The sequence below is a fragment of the Hyaena hyaena genome, unplaced genomic scaffold, assembly GCF_003009895.1.
Source record: "Hyaena hyaena isolate Hyena2069 unplaced genomic scaffold, ASM300989v1 scaffold_339, whole genome shotgun sequence".
In the NCBI taxonomy this organism is placed as follows: Eukaryota; Metazoa; Chordata; class Mammalia; order Carnivora; family Hyaenidae; genus Hyaena; species Hyaena hyaena.
In genome coordinates, this window is record NW_024080971.1 from 146,682 (window position 1) to 165,562 (window position 18,881).

Genomic DNA, 18,881 nt, shown 5'->3' on the forward strand with positions numbered 1-18,881 from the left:
AGGGACCACATCCATTGCCCCCACTACCTCCCCAGCCCTGTGGCCAGTTATCAGGATATGAAGGTGTGCCAAATGACTGTACAAAGGAGTGACGAACGTCACAGTCCAGGCTGCTCAGCTGTGTGCGGCGATGGCGTCCGTGAGCCCTGCAAACAGCTCCGCCACACAGCGCAGCCTACGCTGCCGTCCCGCAGGCAACCAGAAACCCATGAACTTCACGGGGACTGGCTTTCTATACTTGGCTCCAAAGGTAAGGAAGCAAACACCTGACACGAAATTAACTTATAAATCAGTTTATTTACAGATTTTCTCTTCTTAAAGTACATTTCAGTTAACAAATCTATTTACATAGGTATACATGGGAGTCCATCCCAGTTATTTTACAGGTCATACTTACAAACCACACCCCAAGTGTCGTGTGCAAGCTGCACCGGATGTGACTATTGGCTGAAAATGGCCTGGTGACCAGGCTATTTACACATACACAGTAAACGGGTTTTTTCATGTCTGCACAGTACAGTACACACACGGAGGCCAGGCCTCCCAGAGAACGCTTTGCAACGTGTTTACCGAGAAGGCTTTGCAAAGTCCGGAAGGGAAAGCTATTAAACATAGGTTAATTAAAATGACAGTACCTCCTTTACATCAGTTTACATTTTTTTCTTCACATTTTTATAATACAAAGATATTTTATTGAATTGCTGCACAACCAGTTTAAGATGATTTGTAAACATGTAAGTTCCTACAATTTGCATTAAACATCATTGTAGTTTCTATCATTTGCTCTTTGAATTAATGTTTTTATTCACTAGTATTCTTAAGGTAGTAAAAGAAGATGTAAGTTTGAACTTCTTGCAGAAAAGTTACGCTGTGCGAGTACACACTTTATTCAAGTATTGCAAAAAAGCTAAGGCCACTTTTTTTCAAGACAAGAAAGTGAACAAAATTGTTTTTATCAATAGGCCACAACACTCTTATGAGCAATGAAATCTCTTCTGAAAGATAATTTCTCAGAGACCTGTAGTCGCAGAAGGAATTTTCTTTCTTTCGGGTAAAAGAAAAACAAATTACCTTCCTTATTAACTACTTTTGAGCTCTTCCCACTTTTCCCTAGAATAAAAATTCCTGTTTAGACCTGAAGAGGGAATCTATACCCTGTACTTATTTAACCCAGAGTTAAGTACCCTGGATAGCACAAATTATTTTGGACTCAGAAATAAATCTGAAGCCTCTATGTTGGTTTACTACTAAATTCTGATAGTGCTATTCTAAAAGATATTACTGCTGATGCAAAGATCTTTTTCTTAGAGGAATTACGAAGAAAGAGTGAAAGAGGATGGGAGTGTGGGGAGAAGGAACAAAGATTAGGAAAGAGGGACTATTTAGATTCTTGGTGAAGAGGCAGAGCTGGATTAAAAAGATCCCAATATGGAACGAGTGTCTGGGTATCCACAGTCATCAGTCCTAACGCTAACAATAAACACCTTTTCCGTTATATCCAATAGTTAAAATAATAAGAAATCTGCTAATCATAGATTCCTTTGTATTCTGCTACCAAACTATGGACAACCATTTCTAACAAGGGGCAAGACGGACCGACTGCTGCCTCCACGGCAGAGCCCGGATTTCTGAGGCCCGCACTCCCTGGCAGCGTCCTCACCATGGAACTCCACGGCCGGGTGGCTGACTCCACACTCTGATCTACTTTCTTCCTGTTCTGGAATCATAATGTCATAAAGAGTAAAGATTAACTTTCTTATTAAAAATTGATTTAGGTCCAAATAATGAGAATGTAGAAAAACAACCTATGTTCCTATTATATTATTTTTATATTCACTTATAAAAAATTTATAGCAGCTGTAAAGTTTCAATATCCTAAGGACAATGTAATCCTACAAACAGCCAAAGGATGTAGACAAGATGTTTTTCTGTCTTCCAAATAACACAGACTAAAAAGAAAGGCCTTTGCTTTTCCTTGGCTGCATGAGAACAAGATCTCCACACTACTGGTTAATAACCCCAAGAAACCCTAGCTTCTCTTAGTCAATCTGCTCGTTATGGCTACAAGACTGGAACTCAACATCAAAAGCCCAGAAGAAATGCTGGCAATGCGTCCAACTGCACATTTCCCGAGACCCAGTCACCACATTTCAGTGCTTTCCTTATTTGTCAAGAGCTATCAGACCAGTCATTGTGCAAAATGCAAATATTCCAATGATCGTTTCAGTAAGTTTCTCATAATGACAGGATGAAACCAAGGAGGAATGGACGTGTGCATAGTGAAACGTTTGAGACACAAAGGCAAGTTGGGAGGGGAGATGCAGAAATGAACGAACGTGCACTCTTAAAGATTATACCATCTTTGGGGTTTTTCTAACATATTTTGAAGCTCTAACATTCCAGGATATTTGTAAATAGAAATCCAGTGGATGTCGTATATCATGCTTCTAATCAGGACCTTCCAACATTAAGGCATTTACATTCACGCCTAAGATTATCCACATTCTTCTAGATTACTCGAAGAAGGACGGGACTGGTCGAGAAAGACCAGTCAAGAAGGCAGTGTACTGAGGTCCCGGAGAGCAGCACGTGTGCTCTAATGTAGCAGCTGGAGTCTATATATTTCTTTTCAGGTACAGGTAAGCGTTGTGAGAAGCAAAGCTGCAGGAGAGGCAGAACTGAGTTGTACAGTGTCTTTCGATCACCTTATTCCATTCCTGCTACTGCAGGGGATCTCGGAAAAGCTCATCTTCTTTTCACCGAATCAAACTGCCTTCTTCGATATGTGTCTGGGTTTGTTGAAACCATAGATTTCCTGTGCAAAGACTATGAACCACAGAAGCTTCAAGACGGAAGCTTAACTATTACAAGAAGAATCTTTCACCTCGGAATAGGGACGCGCATTTCCAACTTAATAATTTATCTGAAAATAAATTAAAAAAAAAAAAAAAGTTCCATAGCGCAAAACAAGCACACGAACAATAGACAATATCTTTGTGTCTTTGGTGCACACACTCATTTCCTAAATCATTCAAGTAACAGCGTCTCTGACTTCTTGGGGAGAGATGGGGGAGTTGAAAGTCTGAAGGCCAAAATGAATCATTTCCACTTTTGCCATGCCTGGATGCCTGAGATGGTCCTGAGGATCTGGGATTCTGGGAGCAGCTGGTAGAGGTTCGGAAGGAGTAAGCAAAGTGCAGGGACAGAAGAAGGGGTAGAAGAGCCAGCCCCGCATCCGTCCTTTGAGCCCGGTCTTCAGTGGGGGCATGCCTCGTTTTCATGCCCACAGAGAGAGAACTAAAACTAATGCAAAAGTTTAAAATCCTTTAGATGGTGCTCAGAAAGCAAGGCTACCACTGATTTCTGTTAACTCGACAGTCCACTCGGTGCTGCTCAACTGCAAGAATGGAAGAAAACAGTCTTCAAAAAGAAACAAATTCCAGAATGTGAAATAGGCACACATTATTAAACCTGCCTATTCAGAAGTGGTTAAAAGGGTTTAATACTGTTTAGAGACTATAATGTCCATTTATGACTTTCATGGTATAGACCGGGATTACATCTCCAAAATGGTAGGACGCACGTTATCTATACACCTCACCCGCCTGACTTCAGAGTCAACGAAGTGATAGCCTCTAAGCTAGTCTAAGCTAAGAGGTGAGTGTGGGGTTTTCAGCCCACATCTGCGACCCAGTAGGGGTGCTAACAAGAGGTGTAGGATTATACTGCGTGTCAACATCAGGAGTGCGGCCCTGCCCACCGAAAATAACCAATCAATCCAGTGGACGGTCTCTAAAGGCAAAGGCTGTCATACCAGATATACCGCATTGTCCCATGAACTCCAAACCAGTAGTCTTTAAGGAAAGGTACCAAGTCCAGAAGCGCTCTTGTTATGATGGAGATGGGGTGTGTATCAGGAGGCAGAAAGGCCCAGGACTCATATTAGCACTCAGTGTTCGATTTATTTGCAAGATGTCACACAAGTAGCATTCTCCCCTGTTTTTCACTGATCTGATTCAGAACATCGATAGTATCTCTGATCAAGCTCTCAAAGATCCCGTCGGCCAGCTGCATCTTCACACACAGCTCATCCTCGTCATAGTTCACCCACTGTGCCTCCTCTTCATGTAGCTCCTGGACCTGGAATTGAGAGAACAAAAAGGCTGGAAAATTAATCATATTAATATAAATGCATGATATTATACATTATTATATACCAATATTTATTATGAGAATACAGCCCAAAGAAATAAGTCAGAGAAAAAGGGAGTTTCTATGATAACTTCAAGATCCTTTTAAAGTTGCAAGAAGAATGGAAAAACTCAACTGCTGAGTAAAATAAAAATGGCCTCAAAACTGTCAAAATGGAATTTAAATATTCCACTATTTTATTAAGATATTTTAGATACTGGGTGGGCACCTGGGTGGCTTAGTCAGTTAGGCGTCTGACTTTGACTCGGGTCATGATTTCACAGATCATGAGTTCGAGCCTCACGCTGGGCTCTGTGCTGACGGCTCAGAGCCTGGAGCCTGTTCAGATTCTGTGTCTCTGTCTCTCTCTCCCCCCTTCCCCTGCTCACACTCTGTCTCTCTGTCTCAAAGGTAAACATTAAAAAAAATTTTTTCAAGATATTTTAGATATTAAGGATTTTTAATTTTATGTTGTCTACGACAACATAAGTGAATGTGTATAAAGATTTAAGGGAAAGAGAAGAATGTAAACTATTAGATATATGGATTTATAATGATAAAATGTATATATCCAAAAAATACTGAATGTGATTTTAGAATATTATAAGTAAATGAAGTCTAATATTTATTACAGTATATTTATTTTTTTAATGTTTATTTTTTGAGAGGGAGAGACAGACAGACACAGAGCTCTGAGCTGTCAGCACAGAGACTGACGTGGGGCTCAAACTCATGAACCATGAGATTATGACATGAAGTAAGTAAGATGCTTAACAGACTGAGCCGCCCAGGCACCCCTTCATTACACTATTTTTAAAATGTATTACTGCTTAAATTTATTTTAAAAATCAGTTATGTAACACTTGCTCTTTTTTTTTAAACTGAAGTATAGATGACACAGAATATTAATTAGTTTCAGGTGTATGACACAGTGATTCAACAATTCCATACATTAGGCCCTACTCACCATGGCAAGTGTAGTTACCATCTGTTATCCTACAATGTTATTACATTGTATGTACCATCTGTTATCATACAATGTTATTACAATATTAATTGCATCTTAGGGATTGGGGATTCCCAAGGTAAAACCAATCAAGTTAGAACTGTCCAAGACATTTTTGCTTGCTTACAATTTTTAAAGAGTACTTAAAAAAAAAACAAAAACAAAAAAACACGTGCTACTTACAGTATGTAACGATACTCTATGTGGGTTGGAGGTCAGGTGGAGAAGTGGATGGTAAAACCTGATCTAGTGAGAAATTCAGTGCCTGGAGTGTCTACCATAAATCTAACTTGGCAAAAAAGCCCTATGACCACAAATACCTGACTTGCCCTGATCGGAGTTTCATCTCGAAAGAGGCAGGGGAAGTGAAGGTGGGCATTTGTACCCTGTTTCCTGTTAGGAGGAAATGCGAAGACTCTCCACTGCCCTGGAGTTTGAGAACAGGATGGAAGAACAGCCTTGCCCGACACGTGCACTTGGCCAGGGCTGACAAATCTATGACCCAGTGGCTGCCACATTCTTTCTCTTTGAGGAGGGGATGCTTGAGGGATTTATAAAATATTCATTTCTTCTGTTACCTGATTCATGATCCGTGAACAGATATACCACCAGAAAGGCCGCCAAGGTCAAATAAGTTTCAGAAAACTCCCTCTGGGAGTTTCACAATGTACATTAGACCATTAAAAAGAAGTCCACCAGTAAAGAAACTTATTTAATTCAGGAATCATTTTGTATGGATGTGTAAGAAACACAATTAACCTCCCAGGGAAGTGGTGGTCCTCTCACGAAGGATGCTGTATGCAACAGCCTACCACGACCCTTCTTAAACTGGTGTTGAGGGAGAACCATGTTCGGGGAAAGCTAACAGGTGTGTCTCCCCGTAAGATTTCATATCTCCCATGAATTTTGTCCCAAGTTGCACATCTTTCCTTTTTCTAAGTTTTCTCAACCTTTCATATTAAATCTTTTCTTTGAGCAATTTCCTCCCCGATAACAAAATTTAGGAAACACTGTCCTAATGTAACTGATTGTGGCCTTAGAGTAGAATGCACGCTCAGGACATCATGTGTTAGCTCAGGGCATGGACGATGAGTCTCCACAGTGCCCTCATCTGCTTTAGCAAAAGCTTTGTTCCTCCATTAAGAGCAGGAACCATCTTCCTTTCAGCTGGTGAGGACTAATATCATGCTTTCCATTTTGCATTGGCCATCAAAATGCACAAAGCCCAACTTAGAACTTCAACTATGGCAACTGAGGGATCTCACAGCCTGTAGATCTGCCTCTGTTTTTATCTTCTAACTTTTGGAGTCTATTCTATTTTCTTATACATTTCCCCTGTTCCCGCAGATATGTTATGCATGTGTGGCAAATTAATATATATTATACAAATTAATTAAATTACATGAAAAAGTCAGTCTAATATTAACTTCATTTTCTTTTATTTTGACAGAGTATGAGGCTGGTAGAAAAGAAAAATGTGGTAAATAGAATGTGGCCAGATTTCAGCGAGCATATGTCAGGGTCTTTCACCATATCCTTGTGAACAAAATGGGGAAGAGAAATAGGTCAGTTAGGTGGATTTGTTTTGTTTTTGTTTTTGTTTTTGTTTTTTTTTGATTAAAGGACAAGGCAACTACTAACCTGTAAGGAAGTTTCTGCCTGAAAGACTCTTGGGAGCTTTTCCCTCTGTGCTCCCAGTCTATCTTGTTCATATTTCATTATCTGGCAAAACTGTACTCTATGTATCTGTTTTCCTAGGCTGTGAGCTCAAGATTCTTCTTTCAGCTTTAATTCCTCAGTGACAAGGACGGTGCAAATGAATGTGCTAAATACACATCTGGCACATGGATTTTTTAGTGAATGCTAAAAGGCTGTCTTTGGCTCTGTCCAGTTCATCATTTTTAGCAATAACTCAGATGAATTTTAGAGGTAACAAGAAGTGGAGAAACAGAACTACGTCGGAAGAACGAACTCAAAAATATACGGGAAGCTTGGAATGAAGAGCCAAATTTAGTAAGATGATGCAGTTAAACAATAAGGTCCTGTATTTGGGGCCCCCAAATAATTACAGAGGGACAGGATAAAATTTTGGTCATGGGGTTTTCCTAAGTTTTTGTGAGTCCTGTGAGAATGATGTAGTTAAAAATAAAACAAATGTAATCATAAACTGCATTAGCCAAAGTGTAGTATCTAGAAAAAGAAAGGTTGTTGGTCTATACTAATTAAATACACAGAATATTATATGGTCAATTCTAAGCACAGTATTTAAAGAGGGACACTGGAAAAAAAAAAAAAGAGGTAAAGTGAAAGATGTTGAGGAGACTTAAAAACACTGTCAGACAGCACTCTGGTGCAACAGGAGAGCTCCCTCAAACGCACGCGAGAAGAATTCAAATCGTTAGATAAAACCCTGAAGCTGGAGAAGTAAATTATAATTAATTATACGAAAACCCTTTTAGGCTTATTGTGAGAAAGAACTTACCAACAGTAAGTAGACTGTCAGGAGTGATCTCGTACCGTGTCAGGCCTTAACTTGTAAGGGAGACTCAATCATAAGCTCGGTGGTTTCTCTACAGGATCTGTCCTTAGTGCAGCCGCACACACAGGAGAAGCCTTTTCCAAGGCTACTAGGTGTACAGGATGTACACGGGTTGGTCTACTTTCCTGTCCTTCATTCCACATCACAATCACTTTGAGGCTGCGTTGCTAAAAATAGCTCATCACAGTCATAGCTAACCTAAGATAAAAATTAATGTCCTTCTGGAGTGGTAGACACAGAGTGAATGGGACCTGGAGCTGAAAGACTTTCTTCTTCTTTTTGGCTAATGGAAGCACTTTTGTCTAAAAAAACTTTCTTTGTATTTTACTCACCTCAAATAATGCCTACAGACACGGGTAGAGTTAGATTGATTAGGGACCTTCCTAGTCTGAGCGATGGCAGCTAAATTACACCTTTTTTTTTGGAAAGCAACTTTTGGAGGAAGCCACCTGTTTATTCTGGAATGTTTATTACAATAGTTCATCCCGTCACAAGTGCCCACGTTCAGCGGGAGGGCACCCGTCCACGGTGCGGATGCCACCATGCCGACTCGGACATGTTCCCATGTTCACGCCATGCTCTGCTCCATCACAATTTCTCTGCACCATCACTAACTTTTTCCTGTCAGCTTCTTTCTTTCAAGCTATGAGAATGTGCTCTTGTCACCATGTCCCTCTCCATCTTTTGCTTTACAAAAAAACCCCTTTGACATGTCCATTTTTGCTCTCACATTATAATCTCTTGTTCTCTCTTGAAACCTACTGAAAATACAATGTTTATCTCATGCACGCCACCCAACGCCACCCAAAGTCCTTGTATTAACGTTATTAAGATCAGTAAAGACCTCCACGTTGCTAAATCCCATGGTGAATCCTCAGTTCTCATATTTCCTGACCAATTAGCTATATCCCATGCAGTTGATTCCTGCCTCCTCCTTGAAACACTCCCCTGGCTTCCAGGAGCCCACCCTCCCCTGGCTTGCTTCTACTTCACTGGCTGCTCCTTTTTGGTTTCATTTGTTGGTTCCCCCTCATTTTCTGAATACTTGAAACATTGGAGTGTGTCGGGAATTAGTCCTTGGACTTCCTCCCTATTCGTCTACACTCTCTTGGTCTCAGAGCTTTGGCTGCCATCTGTGTGTCCACCACTTTCACGTCCTACCTCCAGCCTGGGTCTCGTGCCTGAGCTCCAGACTCATATGTCCACTTGCCTCTTCAGTTTCTCCATTTGGATATTTATCAGTCACCTCAAATTTAACAGGTTCAGGACAGAACTCCTGATATTCCTTCCCAACCTGCTCCTCTCGGTCTTCCTCAGATCAGCAAAGGGAAATTCTATCCTTCAAGTCGTTCAGGCCAACCCAATGGACTTATTCTGAATACTTTTCTCTCTCTTATATGGCGCACTCAATTCATCAGCAATTCCATTCTACTTTGAAAATCTGTCTAGAATCTGACCACTTCTTACCACCTCAACACCACCAAACTGGTGCCGGCCCCTGTATCACCCGTCTGGGTTATGACAATATCCTGCTGGTCTCCTTGCTCCCGCCTTTGCTACCATTCCCTCAGTCTATTCTCCACACTACTGTGCCAAAGTGGTCCTGTTAAGTAAGTCAGAGCACATCACTCTTCTGCTCAAACCTTCAATGTCTGCTGATCTTATTCAGCATAAAACCTAGTTTTTACAAGGGCCAATTAAACCCTACATGATCTGGCCCTCTGGCCATGTGTGCTTGTACACTCATATACACAGACACCCCGATACTTCTGGGACATCATCTCCTACTACTTTTTCTGACTCCTCACTCTGCTACCTACCCACTGACTTTTCCCCAATAATCAAGGCCCAATGTATCTTTTCCAGAATGCTCTTCCCCTGGATGACTGCTCAGCTCACTTCATTTCCCTCAGTCCTTTAAACAAATGCCATCTGCTCAGTAAAGCCTTTCCCAGCTATCCCATCTAGAACTGCAACCTCCAATAGTCCCTTATTGTCTCTATAGATTTATTTTTCTTGTGTATCCATCTCCCTTACTAGAACGAAAGCTCCTTGCGTTTTGTCTGGTTTGTTCACTAATGTATTCCCAGGACCTAGAGTACTACTTAGCACACAGCAGGTCCATAAGAAATGACTGATTGATTGGGTTAATTTGACTGGGCCACAGATGCTCCTGGGGGCTCAGCGGACCCCTTTCAGTAATGCTTTAACAAGGAAATTATGTGAATAATTTTCTCTAGTTCTTATCGTTGTGAAGCATGGTATTTATGCATACATACATCAGAGCCCCTTTTCCAATTAAACTTTTCACATGACTTACTTCTGTGTTAACAATAATCTTTTCTTTCATCACACTAGACTGTGTGGTGATGAACCGTTGTGAGGAAAGAAAATACTGGAATTGGTCAGAAAAGTGTACTGAAAAACTTGATGACATGGCTGACATATTATATGATCTTGTAGAAAGACGGAGTGCCAACATACTGGGGATTAAATCTGGCTGGTAGTGTTAGGGCCTTTAGGCAGAGGGGCTTGCTCTGAGTCAAAGCGCTTTTACCTATCAGGCACAGGTGACAGATTAAAACTACTATAGCTGAAAGGCATGTACATTAAAAACATTTTTTTTAATTTTTTTAAGTTTACTTATTTATTTTGAGAGAGAGGAGGAGAGAGAGAATCCTGAGCAGGCTCTGCACTGTCCCAATGTGGGGCTTGTACTCATGAACCATGAGATCATGATCTGAGCTGAAACCAAGACTTGGGATGCTTAACTGACTCAGCCACCCAAGCGCCCCAGCATATTTATTTTTAATAAAAAGATGATATTTTTACTTTCACAATGCAAAAAAATAAAATAAAAATTTTCATAATATATCTCATGCCACCAGGTCAAATTTCTGACCCAAGTTCTAAGTGATGTAATTTAGACTCTGGCTATTTATAGACAGGGAGGCTATGGATCAAATAATAAAATGATTGTAAGTCAATAAAAATGATTATCCTAATAATAGATCTAATACTTTCGACAGCTTCCTATATGCCACTTAAGACATACAGTACATCACAGCAATTCTATGGGGGTGTCACTCTACAGAGGGGGAGACTGAGAGATACACAGGTAACTTACCCAAAGTCACGCTGTTAGTAAGTGGTAGAGACAAGTCTGGAACCTTAAAAACAGTATGATTCCACAGATCTTGCTCTTGACTACTATGCCCTGTTTTCTCATTTTAGTGGCACTAACATCCATGGGAGCATTCTGGGATTCACACATCCAAAAATATTAAATGAGGCTCAGGATATTTCAGGACCTTTAAAATCTAAATATCCTAAGCAAAATCACCAATAGTAAAAACTCTAGGAAAACAATAAAACCCATCAATTGTATAAGAGAAGCTGGCTTCATTTTATCTATAGTATTGGGCTGACCAAAATGTTAATCACTGACGACTTCTGCTTTTAAATTATAATATCCAAACATTACTTAGAAATAAAAATTGAAAAGCTCCTGGCGTACATTAAAACACCACCACCACCACAACTAGCTGGCAAGGATATCAGAGTAAAAATGGTACAGTGATGCAAAAAAGTTCTCGTATAAACACAGATATATTGGGTAAAATACAACAAAAAATATTTGTAATGCATATGGAAATCTCGAGAAAAGAGGAAAATCCTGACTACCAGAACAAACAGGGTTTTAAAAGAATAGCAAGAGCTACAACTATTAAGGGGAGGAATTAAGCACCGTTGAAGAGAGACCAGGGGCAAAGGGATGTCCAGAAAAGCGCCACAGGGAACTGGAGACTTGGGAAGAGGCAATATCCTAAGAGACAATAGCTGAGAATTTTCCATAACTGAGTAAAGGTATGAACCCATAGATTTAATAAGCACAGTAAGTCCAAAGCAGGAAAAAATAAAACTCCACATGTAGACACATCCAGGGAAACTGTGAGACGAACACACAGACACACACACAATCTTCCACAGAAACCAAAAAGAAAAGACAGATTCCCTACAAAGAGCAATCAGCAGATGTCTCAAGACCAGCAAGAAAGGTCAGATTACAGGAAAATAGTATCTTCAAACTGCTGAAGTGGAAGAACGATCGTCCTAGAATTCATTAAGCACGTAAGCTGGAATTCAAGAGCAGGGGCTGAGATAAGAACATCTGCAGATAAAGGCTCGGAGCTGACATGTTTGTGAGAGTAACAAATACTAACGTATGTATGTTAGAAAATGGACACACTGTTTCTGTATTATTTTCTGTTCTTTTTTTGGCATTTGGAAATTTTTAAGGATTAAACATGCAAAAGATTTAGAATAACCAATTAACAAGTAAAAATATTAACCACCTTGAAAATAAAATCACATGGAGCAAAATGAGCTCATTCCTTTGGTAAAGATTTAAGAACTGGTAATGGCTAGTATTGGCACAGGTGGGAGGCCTCCACTCTTATACGGTGCTGGTAAGGATGTATAATTGCTACAACCTTTTTGGAGAACAATCTGACAACACATACATAAGCCTTAACATTCTGCATATGCTTTTAATCAGCGATTCTATTTCTAGGGAATTTAACCTAAGGAAATTACTGGAAATAGGTACAAAGATCTACCATATCACAAGATGTTTATTATAACACTGTTGTTTAAAAGAGCAAAAATATTCCTGACTGGTTAAATAAATGATGGTATGTCCATACAACAATTACTATATTTTCACAAAAATAAAATGGGCTGAAGTTATTAAATGTGATATAAAATAGAGGAACATTTAGTGACAAGAAAAAACGTTCACATTTTATTGAGTAAAAACAATCAGATTACAAAACAAAGAGACCATGATCTCAATTGTTTAAAAAAGTCCTCTGTATAAAGACTCTGTATAAAGTCTATATATCACATTATTAAGAGCTACCTAGGTGGTGAGATTATCATGATTTTCTTGATTTCTCAGTATTTTCTATATTTTCTAAAATGAGCATGATTGTTTTATAATAATGATTTTTCTTTTGTATTATGGGAAAAAGTTTTGGTCCATGTGATATAAAAAGTTGTTGCTTTGAATCTCAATCTCTCTATAAAATACAAAAACATTAGAATCTCCAGATGCTAGGTTGGCTAAATCTAATAATGGGAGAGGAGTTTACTTAGCATTTTTTATTAACTCAAGGAACTAACAGTATCATTTTGCTACACATTAAGAGTGAACTCCTGAAACAAGTTACGTAGGCCCAGGTCTCTCTATAGGAAGGTGAAAAACAGTTTATGACCAGCAAAAGGAATATTCACATAATATATATTGTTTCTGTTTTCCCACCTCCCAAATCTCCTGAATTGTTACACATTGACATCACCCGCACCCAAATTATAATAATATACTAGCAAAAGGAATTTGTGTTTGCTATTTAAGACTTTTCGGAAAACTGCTGGAGAGACAGATGTTTTCCTGTGTAAGTGACCCTATCTGGCACCAATGGAAGCCTATGCCTTCCAAAGACAATATCTTAGTTTTGGATACATGTAATAAAGAGCTACAAATCAATTCGTTTATTGTTCACTTGGAGATATATTACTTTTTATTTCTGATAATTCCAGTCTGAAGATGCCTCCAAATTATTGCCTCCCCTTCCCCCACTTCCTTTGCTGTGACGATGACATTTTTATAACTATGTGAAGAGCTATCTGTAACCAGCTGGAAGCCACACGCATTAAGCCTTCCCTCTGTTCATTCTGCACTGGCACACTAACTATGCTGGCTTCCTCATTTACTTGACATGTGCTTAAGATAAACTTAGCTAAAAAGTTTTGTTTTAATAAACCTAAACAGTCACCTTTGACCTACAGGCTACATCCTTCTAGCTGGTCTTTTTTCTTCCACACATTTCTTTTGAAGGATTCTTCCAGCATTTTAATTTTATTTTTTAAAATTCTTTTATTATTTTTATATTATTATTATTATTAAGAAAGAGAAAGTATGAACAGGGGAGGGGCAGAGAGGGAGAGAGAGAATCCCAAGCAGGCTCTGCGTTATCAGTGCAGAGCCCGACGTGGGAGTTGAACTCATGAACCATGAGATCATGACTTGAGCTGAAATCAAGAGTCAGATGTTTAACTGACTAAGCCACCCAGGTGCCCCATTTCCGGCATTTTTAAAACTGCAAATTGGGTTTTGTAATCTCTCTTGCTTAAACTCCTTGCTTCTACAATAAAATCCAAAATCCTTACTGTGTCTTACAAAGCCCTGATGGATACAGCCTCTCCCTCTCTGGTTGATGCCATCTCCAGCTGCACTAACATTTCAGCTCAAGCCTGTGCCCCTCATTCCAGGTCCTTGCAAACATGGTTTGCTCTCCCTGAATTGTTCTTCTATCTTAGAGCTCAGTTAATACTTACTCACCTTTCAAATCTCAGCTCAAATGTCACTTCTTCACGGAGGTCTGCCCTGACCATCCTCATTAGATCAGTTTCCTCTGGTTTATGCTTATACAACAGCTCCCTGTTCCTCTATTTTTATCATTTAATTTATAATTGATAAAATTTCTAATTTACTTGTATAAGTTATATATCAATGGCTAGTTTTTGCCAGCAAACTGTAAATCCACGAAGGCAGGGTCTAGGTCTGTCTTGTTTACCACTGTCACATCAGTCCTGAATTGGCACAATTCTTGACTCAATGTGTGTACTGAGATGATTTATGGAGGACATGATTAATTTAACTGACAGAAGGGTATATGAATGTTTCCTGACATGCTTTCTTCTTAAATTCCATAAGAAGTGGAGAAAGTAACAACTTAGAAATTAACAATAATTCACACTTTACGCTGCTGTAGAACTATGAGAACAAGCTCACGTTCTTAAGAGGCAAAGATCTATGAAGAACTAATTGCTTAAAATCTTGGCTCTTATTGCTGGGCAAGTCACTTAATATCTGAGTCTAAACTTATTATAAACATTTTTTATTTTTTATTTCATTCATTTTTAGAGAGAGCATAGGTGGGGCAGAGGGTGTAAAGGGAGGCAGACTCTTAAGCATGCTCCACGCTCAGTGTAGAGCCTCATGTGGGGCTCAATCTCATGACCTTAGGATCATGGCCTGAGCTGAAATCAAGAGTCAAATGACTTAGTCATCCAGGTGCCCCAAGATTTTTTTATTTTTAAGTAATCTCTACAATCAACATGGGGCTTGAACTCAAACTCTGAGATCAAAAGTCACATACTCCACCGACTAAGCCAGCCAGGTGCCCCTAAACTTCCTCATTTGTAAAACAGAGTAACACGAGTCCTTCCTGCCTCCTATAATTATTGTGAGGATTAAATAAGGCATGAAAAAGAACGGCAAAGTATAAAACTCTAAATAAATGTTTATCTAGTATGGTTGTTATCGAGTAAATGAAGCAATGGAAAAGGTGTATACTTGGGGAAAATTGATTACTTTAAGCTTTTCACTTGTTTTTTGGTATATGAATATAAATACAGACAAGATGAAAAGGTTCAGAATGAAAATGTTTATAGAGAAACCAGAATCAAGTAACGAGTTTCCTAAAGTTTGCTATGGCTTAACATTCTTTTAGGGAACAAAGAAAAGAATGACTTTTTTTTTCCTTTCCTTTATCTTTCTTTTTTTTTTTTTTTGTTTGAGAAATATTTTTCTAGTGCTAGGGAAATCAACTGCCAAATGGAATAAATCCTATCCAGCTAAAAGCTCTAGATAATAATAATGAGGAGGAAACGATAATAGCGAGTGCTTACTGACTTATATATAGCCAGGGACCTCTTCTATACATACATATGTAAACATACTTTTAATTCTCTTAATAACTGTCTTAGTAGATTGCAGATAGGGAGACAAGACACAAGATTATTAGATAATTTGTCCAAGATCACACACCAGCTATATGGCCAAACAGGGATTTAAATGCAGGCAGTCTGGCCCCAGAGTCTACAATGATCTCTTCTTAATGCCGTACTTTAAATTCTGCTTCCATTCAGCTTGCTTTTTATTTCTCAGGTTCTCCACACCCACAAAACTGGTCAGTTAAATATTCATCTGCCAAGTTCAAAGAAAGCAAGTTCCAAAACTGAGGAGCAGAAATGTAGCAAGTGAAGGCTTTATGGCTTCCTTATCATAATAGATAGTCAAAATACACATATTTCAGTTATATACACTGACCAGGATATGATCCACTCGGTCTCTTTTCTTTCTTCCAAATTTCATCATTTTCTGCCAATCTGTTTTGTGGTTTGGCTCCTTTTTAAGACTAAACAACTTGAGCACTTCGGTGGCTATGAAGTTCTGTGAAAATAAGAGGAAGGAATGAAACAAACCAAGTTTCTGAGAGTCAGTGCTTATAATGCAGGTGCATGTTAAGAACATAGCATTTATAATAAAAGACCATACAAATTTCTTCCACTTACAGTTCCACTTAGCAATTTGAAGACAAAAGCATTCCAAATGCTCTGACTTTGTTCACTTGAAGAATTTTTGTTTTTACACAACATACAAAACTAAAACCCACTGATGAATCTGCAAAGAAAAATCACTTCAGAGTCCCCTCTATCCATAAACCACCATTGGCTAACTTCACGCAGGCAAAACTATTAGAGAAAGCATAAAACAAATCTCTGCAGCTGCAGAATCCCACACAAAGGCTGGAAGCAATACATGGGAGCAAAGCGCAAGCTTTGGCTGGGATAATTTGTTTTGAAGCATCATGACTGAATATGTTGAACTGTAAAAATATTAATCAACACTTCAATATAAAAAGCATGATAATTTTACTAACAATATTTAAACTATCATCCTTAAAAACACTTTACTATTTCAATATTAAAACTGCTGGGCAGCATCACTGTGTGTTATATTGATATATGCATTCTGATGATTGTTGATATGTATTATGTATCCTATCTTTTTAAATATTTTTTTATTTGAGAGAGAGAGAGAGAGAGGGAGGGAGCATGTGTGGGGAAGAGGGGCAGAAGGAAAGAGAGAATCTTAAGCAGGCTTCACACAGAGCTCAATCCCACAACACTGGGATCATGACCTGAGCCGAAATCAAGAGTTGGACACTCAACTGCTGGAGCTACCCAGGTGTCCAATTATGTATCTTATATTAGTTCAGCTTATTTTTTCCTTGTTATTAATAAAACAATTGATTTTTACAACTTTTTATGGTTGTTCTGTTAACAAAAAAAAGTTCTTAATGGGGGGAAAGAGACACATTTATGAATCAAAATCATTTAAGAAGATTCCCAAACTACTAATGTGCCCCAAACTACACCATTCCACACCCATTTTTTCTTTCAAGGATGTATCAACATTGGAGCACTGAAAGAAATGGAATACTCTTGCATTTTGAAAAAGCTCCCCAGGCAATTCTGATACTTTATTCCTCAAAGCTGAAAATCATTTTAAAAGTTTTCTTTTTTTCCTAGTGAGTCAAAATTAATCTTTGAGGGGCATCTGGGTGGCTTGGTCGGTTAAGCATCCGACTTGGACTCAGGTCATGATCTCACAGTTCGTGGGTTCGAGCTCCACGTCGGGCTCTGTCCTGACAGTTCAGAGCCTGGAGCCTGTTTCAGATTCTGTTTTTCCCTCTCTCTATGCCCCTCTCCTACTCACACTCTGTCTCTCTCTCAAAAATAAAGACATAAAAATTTTTTTAAATAAAAAAAATTAATTTTGAAAGCTTTTCTTTTTCCTACTTTAATTTAAGCAGGGGTCAGCCAACTTCTGTAAAGGGCCAGACTGTAAATATTTTAGGCTTCATGGGCCATATGGTCTCTGTCATAACTACCAAAGTCTGCTGTTGTAGCAGGAAAGCAGCCAGAGACAACAGTTAAACAAATGGGTGTGGCTGTGGCCCAGTTGACACCTTCATTTATAAGAACAGGTGGTAGGCTGGATGGGGCCTGTGGGCCAGCATTTGCCTACCTTCAATGTAAGCATACATGACACCTCCTAAATATCTGCTAGTGTTCTACGAGTGCAAAATATTTTCAAAAGCTTTCTACAGTTAAGTAATCCTGTATTTGTACGTTTGAAAGTCACTAGGAGAGTAGATCTTAAAATTTTTTCATCACACAAAACAATTTGTAACCATATGTAATGATGGATGCTAACTAGATTTGTTGTGCTGATCTTTTTTTTAATAATATAGACAAATAATCGAATCATTATGTTGTATACCCGAAACTAATATAATGTTAATTATATCTCAATTAAAAAAGACTAAATTGCTTAGGCAATGCCTCCACATGACATACCAAAATAATGTCGATGTTCTTTACTGTGTTTTAGCAGTCTACATACACTCCTGTATGATGTAAGAAAATACACCAGTAAGAGGAGTACAGGTGACCCTTGAACAACATGGGTTTGAACTGTGTTGACCCTCTTATACACAGATGTTTTTTCAAGAAATACATAACAGTACCATAAATGTATTTTCTCTTCCTTAAGATTTTCTTAGTGACATTTCTTTCCTCTAGCTTACTGTATTATAATAATATAGCATATAAAACATGTGACATAAAAAACATGTGTTAACTGTTTATGTTATCAGTAAGGTTTATGGTAGGCTATTAATAGTTAATAATTTTCAATGGAGTAGGGGGGTGGCAGCTCTAACCCCCAACGATGTTCAAGGATCAACTGTAGTTGGAGGTATGCTATGGGGGAGGATGTAGGGGGCGGCTTTCTGTGATCAAATAAGTCTGGAAAACACAACTCCAGAGAGTGCTCCTCAGCGTAGGTTTTAGGGTCAACAGCGTCCACATCACTTGGGAGTCTGTTAGAAATGCAGAATCTCAGGTTCTACTCCTGACCTGCTGAGTAAGAATCTCCATTTTAACCAAATCCCCAATGATTCATATGCACAATCCAGCTCGAGAGGCACTGCGCTGGAAATGTAACCTTTGCTATATTAAAGAAACATGTGAACAGGCAGAGATTTCCATCAATGTGACTTGAAAGTTTTGCTGGGAGTCACTGTAGCTTCAGGGCACTTTATCTTTTCAGAGGCTTCTTAGATAACAAATATTTTTTATATATCATGTTACTATCCCACATATTTTAAAACATTACTAATTTGAGACCTCCACAATCAAAGACGAAAAGGTAACACCTGTCTAGGGCTG

The 18,881-nt window shown here is 38.8% G+C and overlaps 1 protein-coding gene across 1 annotated transcript in view; it reads right to left on the reverse strand.

Annotated features, from left to right (window-relative positions):
* Positions 1-277: 277 nt before the first annotated feature.
* Positions 278-18,881, reverse strand: part of CEP350 (centrosomal protein 350) — a 144,197-nt gene continuing 125,593 nt past the window's right edge. The window contains exons 37-38 of the mRNA XM_039249495.1: positions 15,913-16,035; positions 278-4,140 (exon numbers count right to left, since the gene is read on the reverse strand). Of these exons, the coding sequence (XP_039105426.1) occupies positions 3,976-4,140; positions 15,913-16,035 (288 nt within the window). The 3' untranslated portion in view covers positions 278-3,975. The remainder of the gene's footprint in view (positions 4,141-15,912; positions 16,036-18,881) is intronic.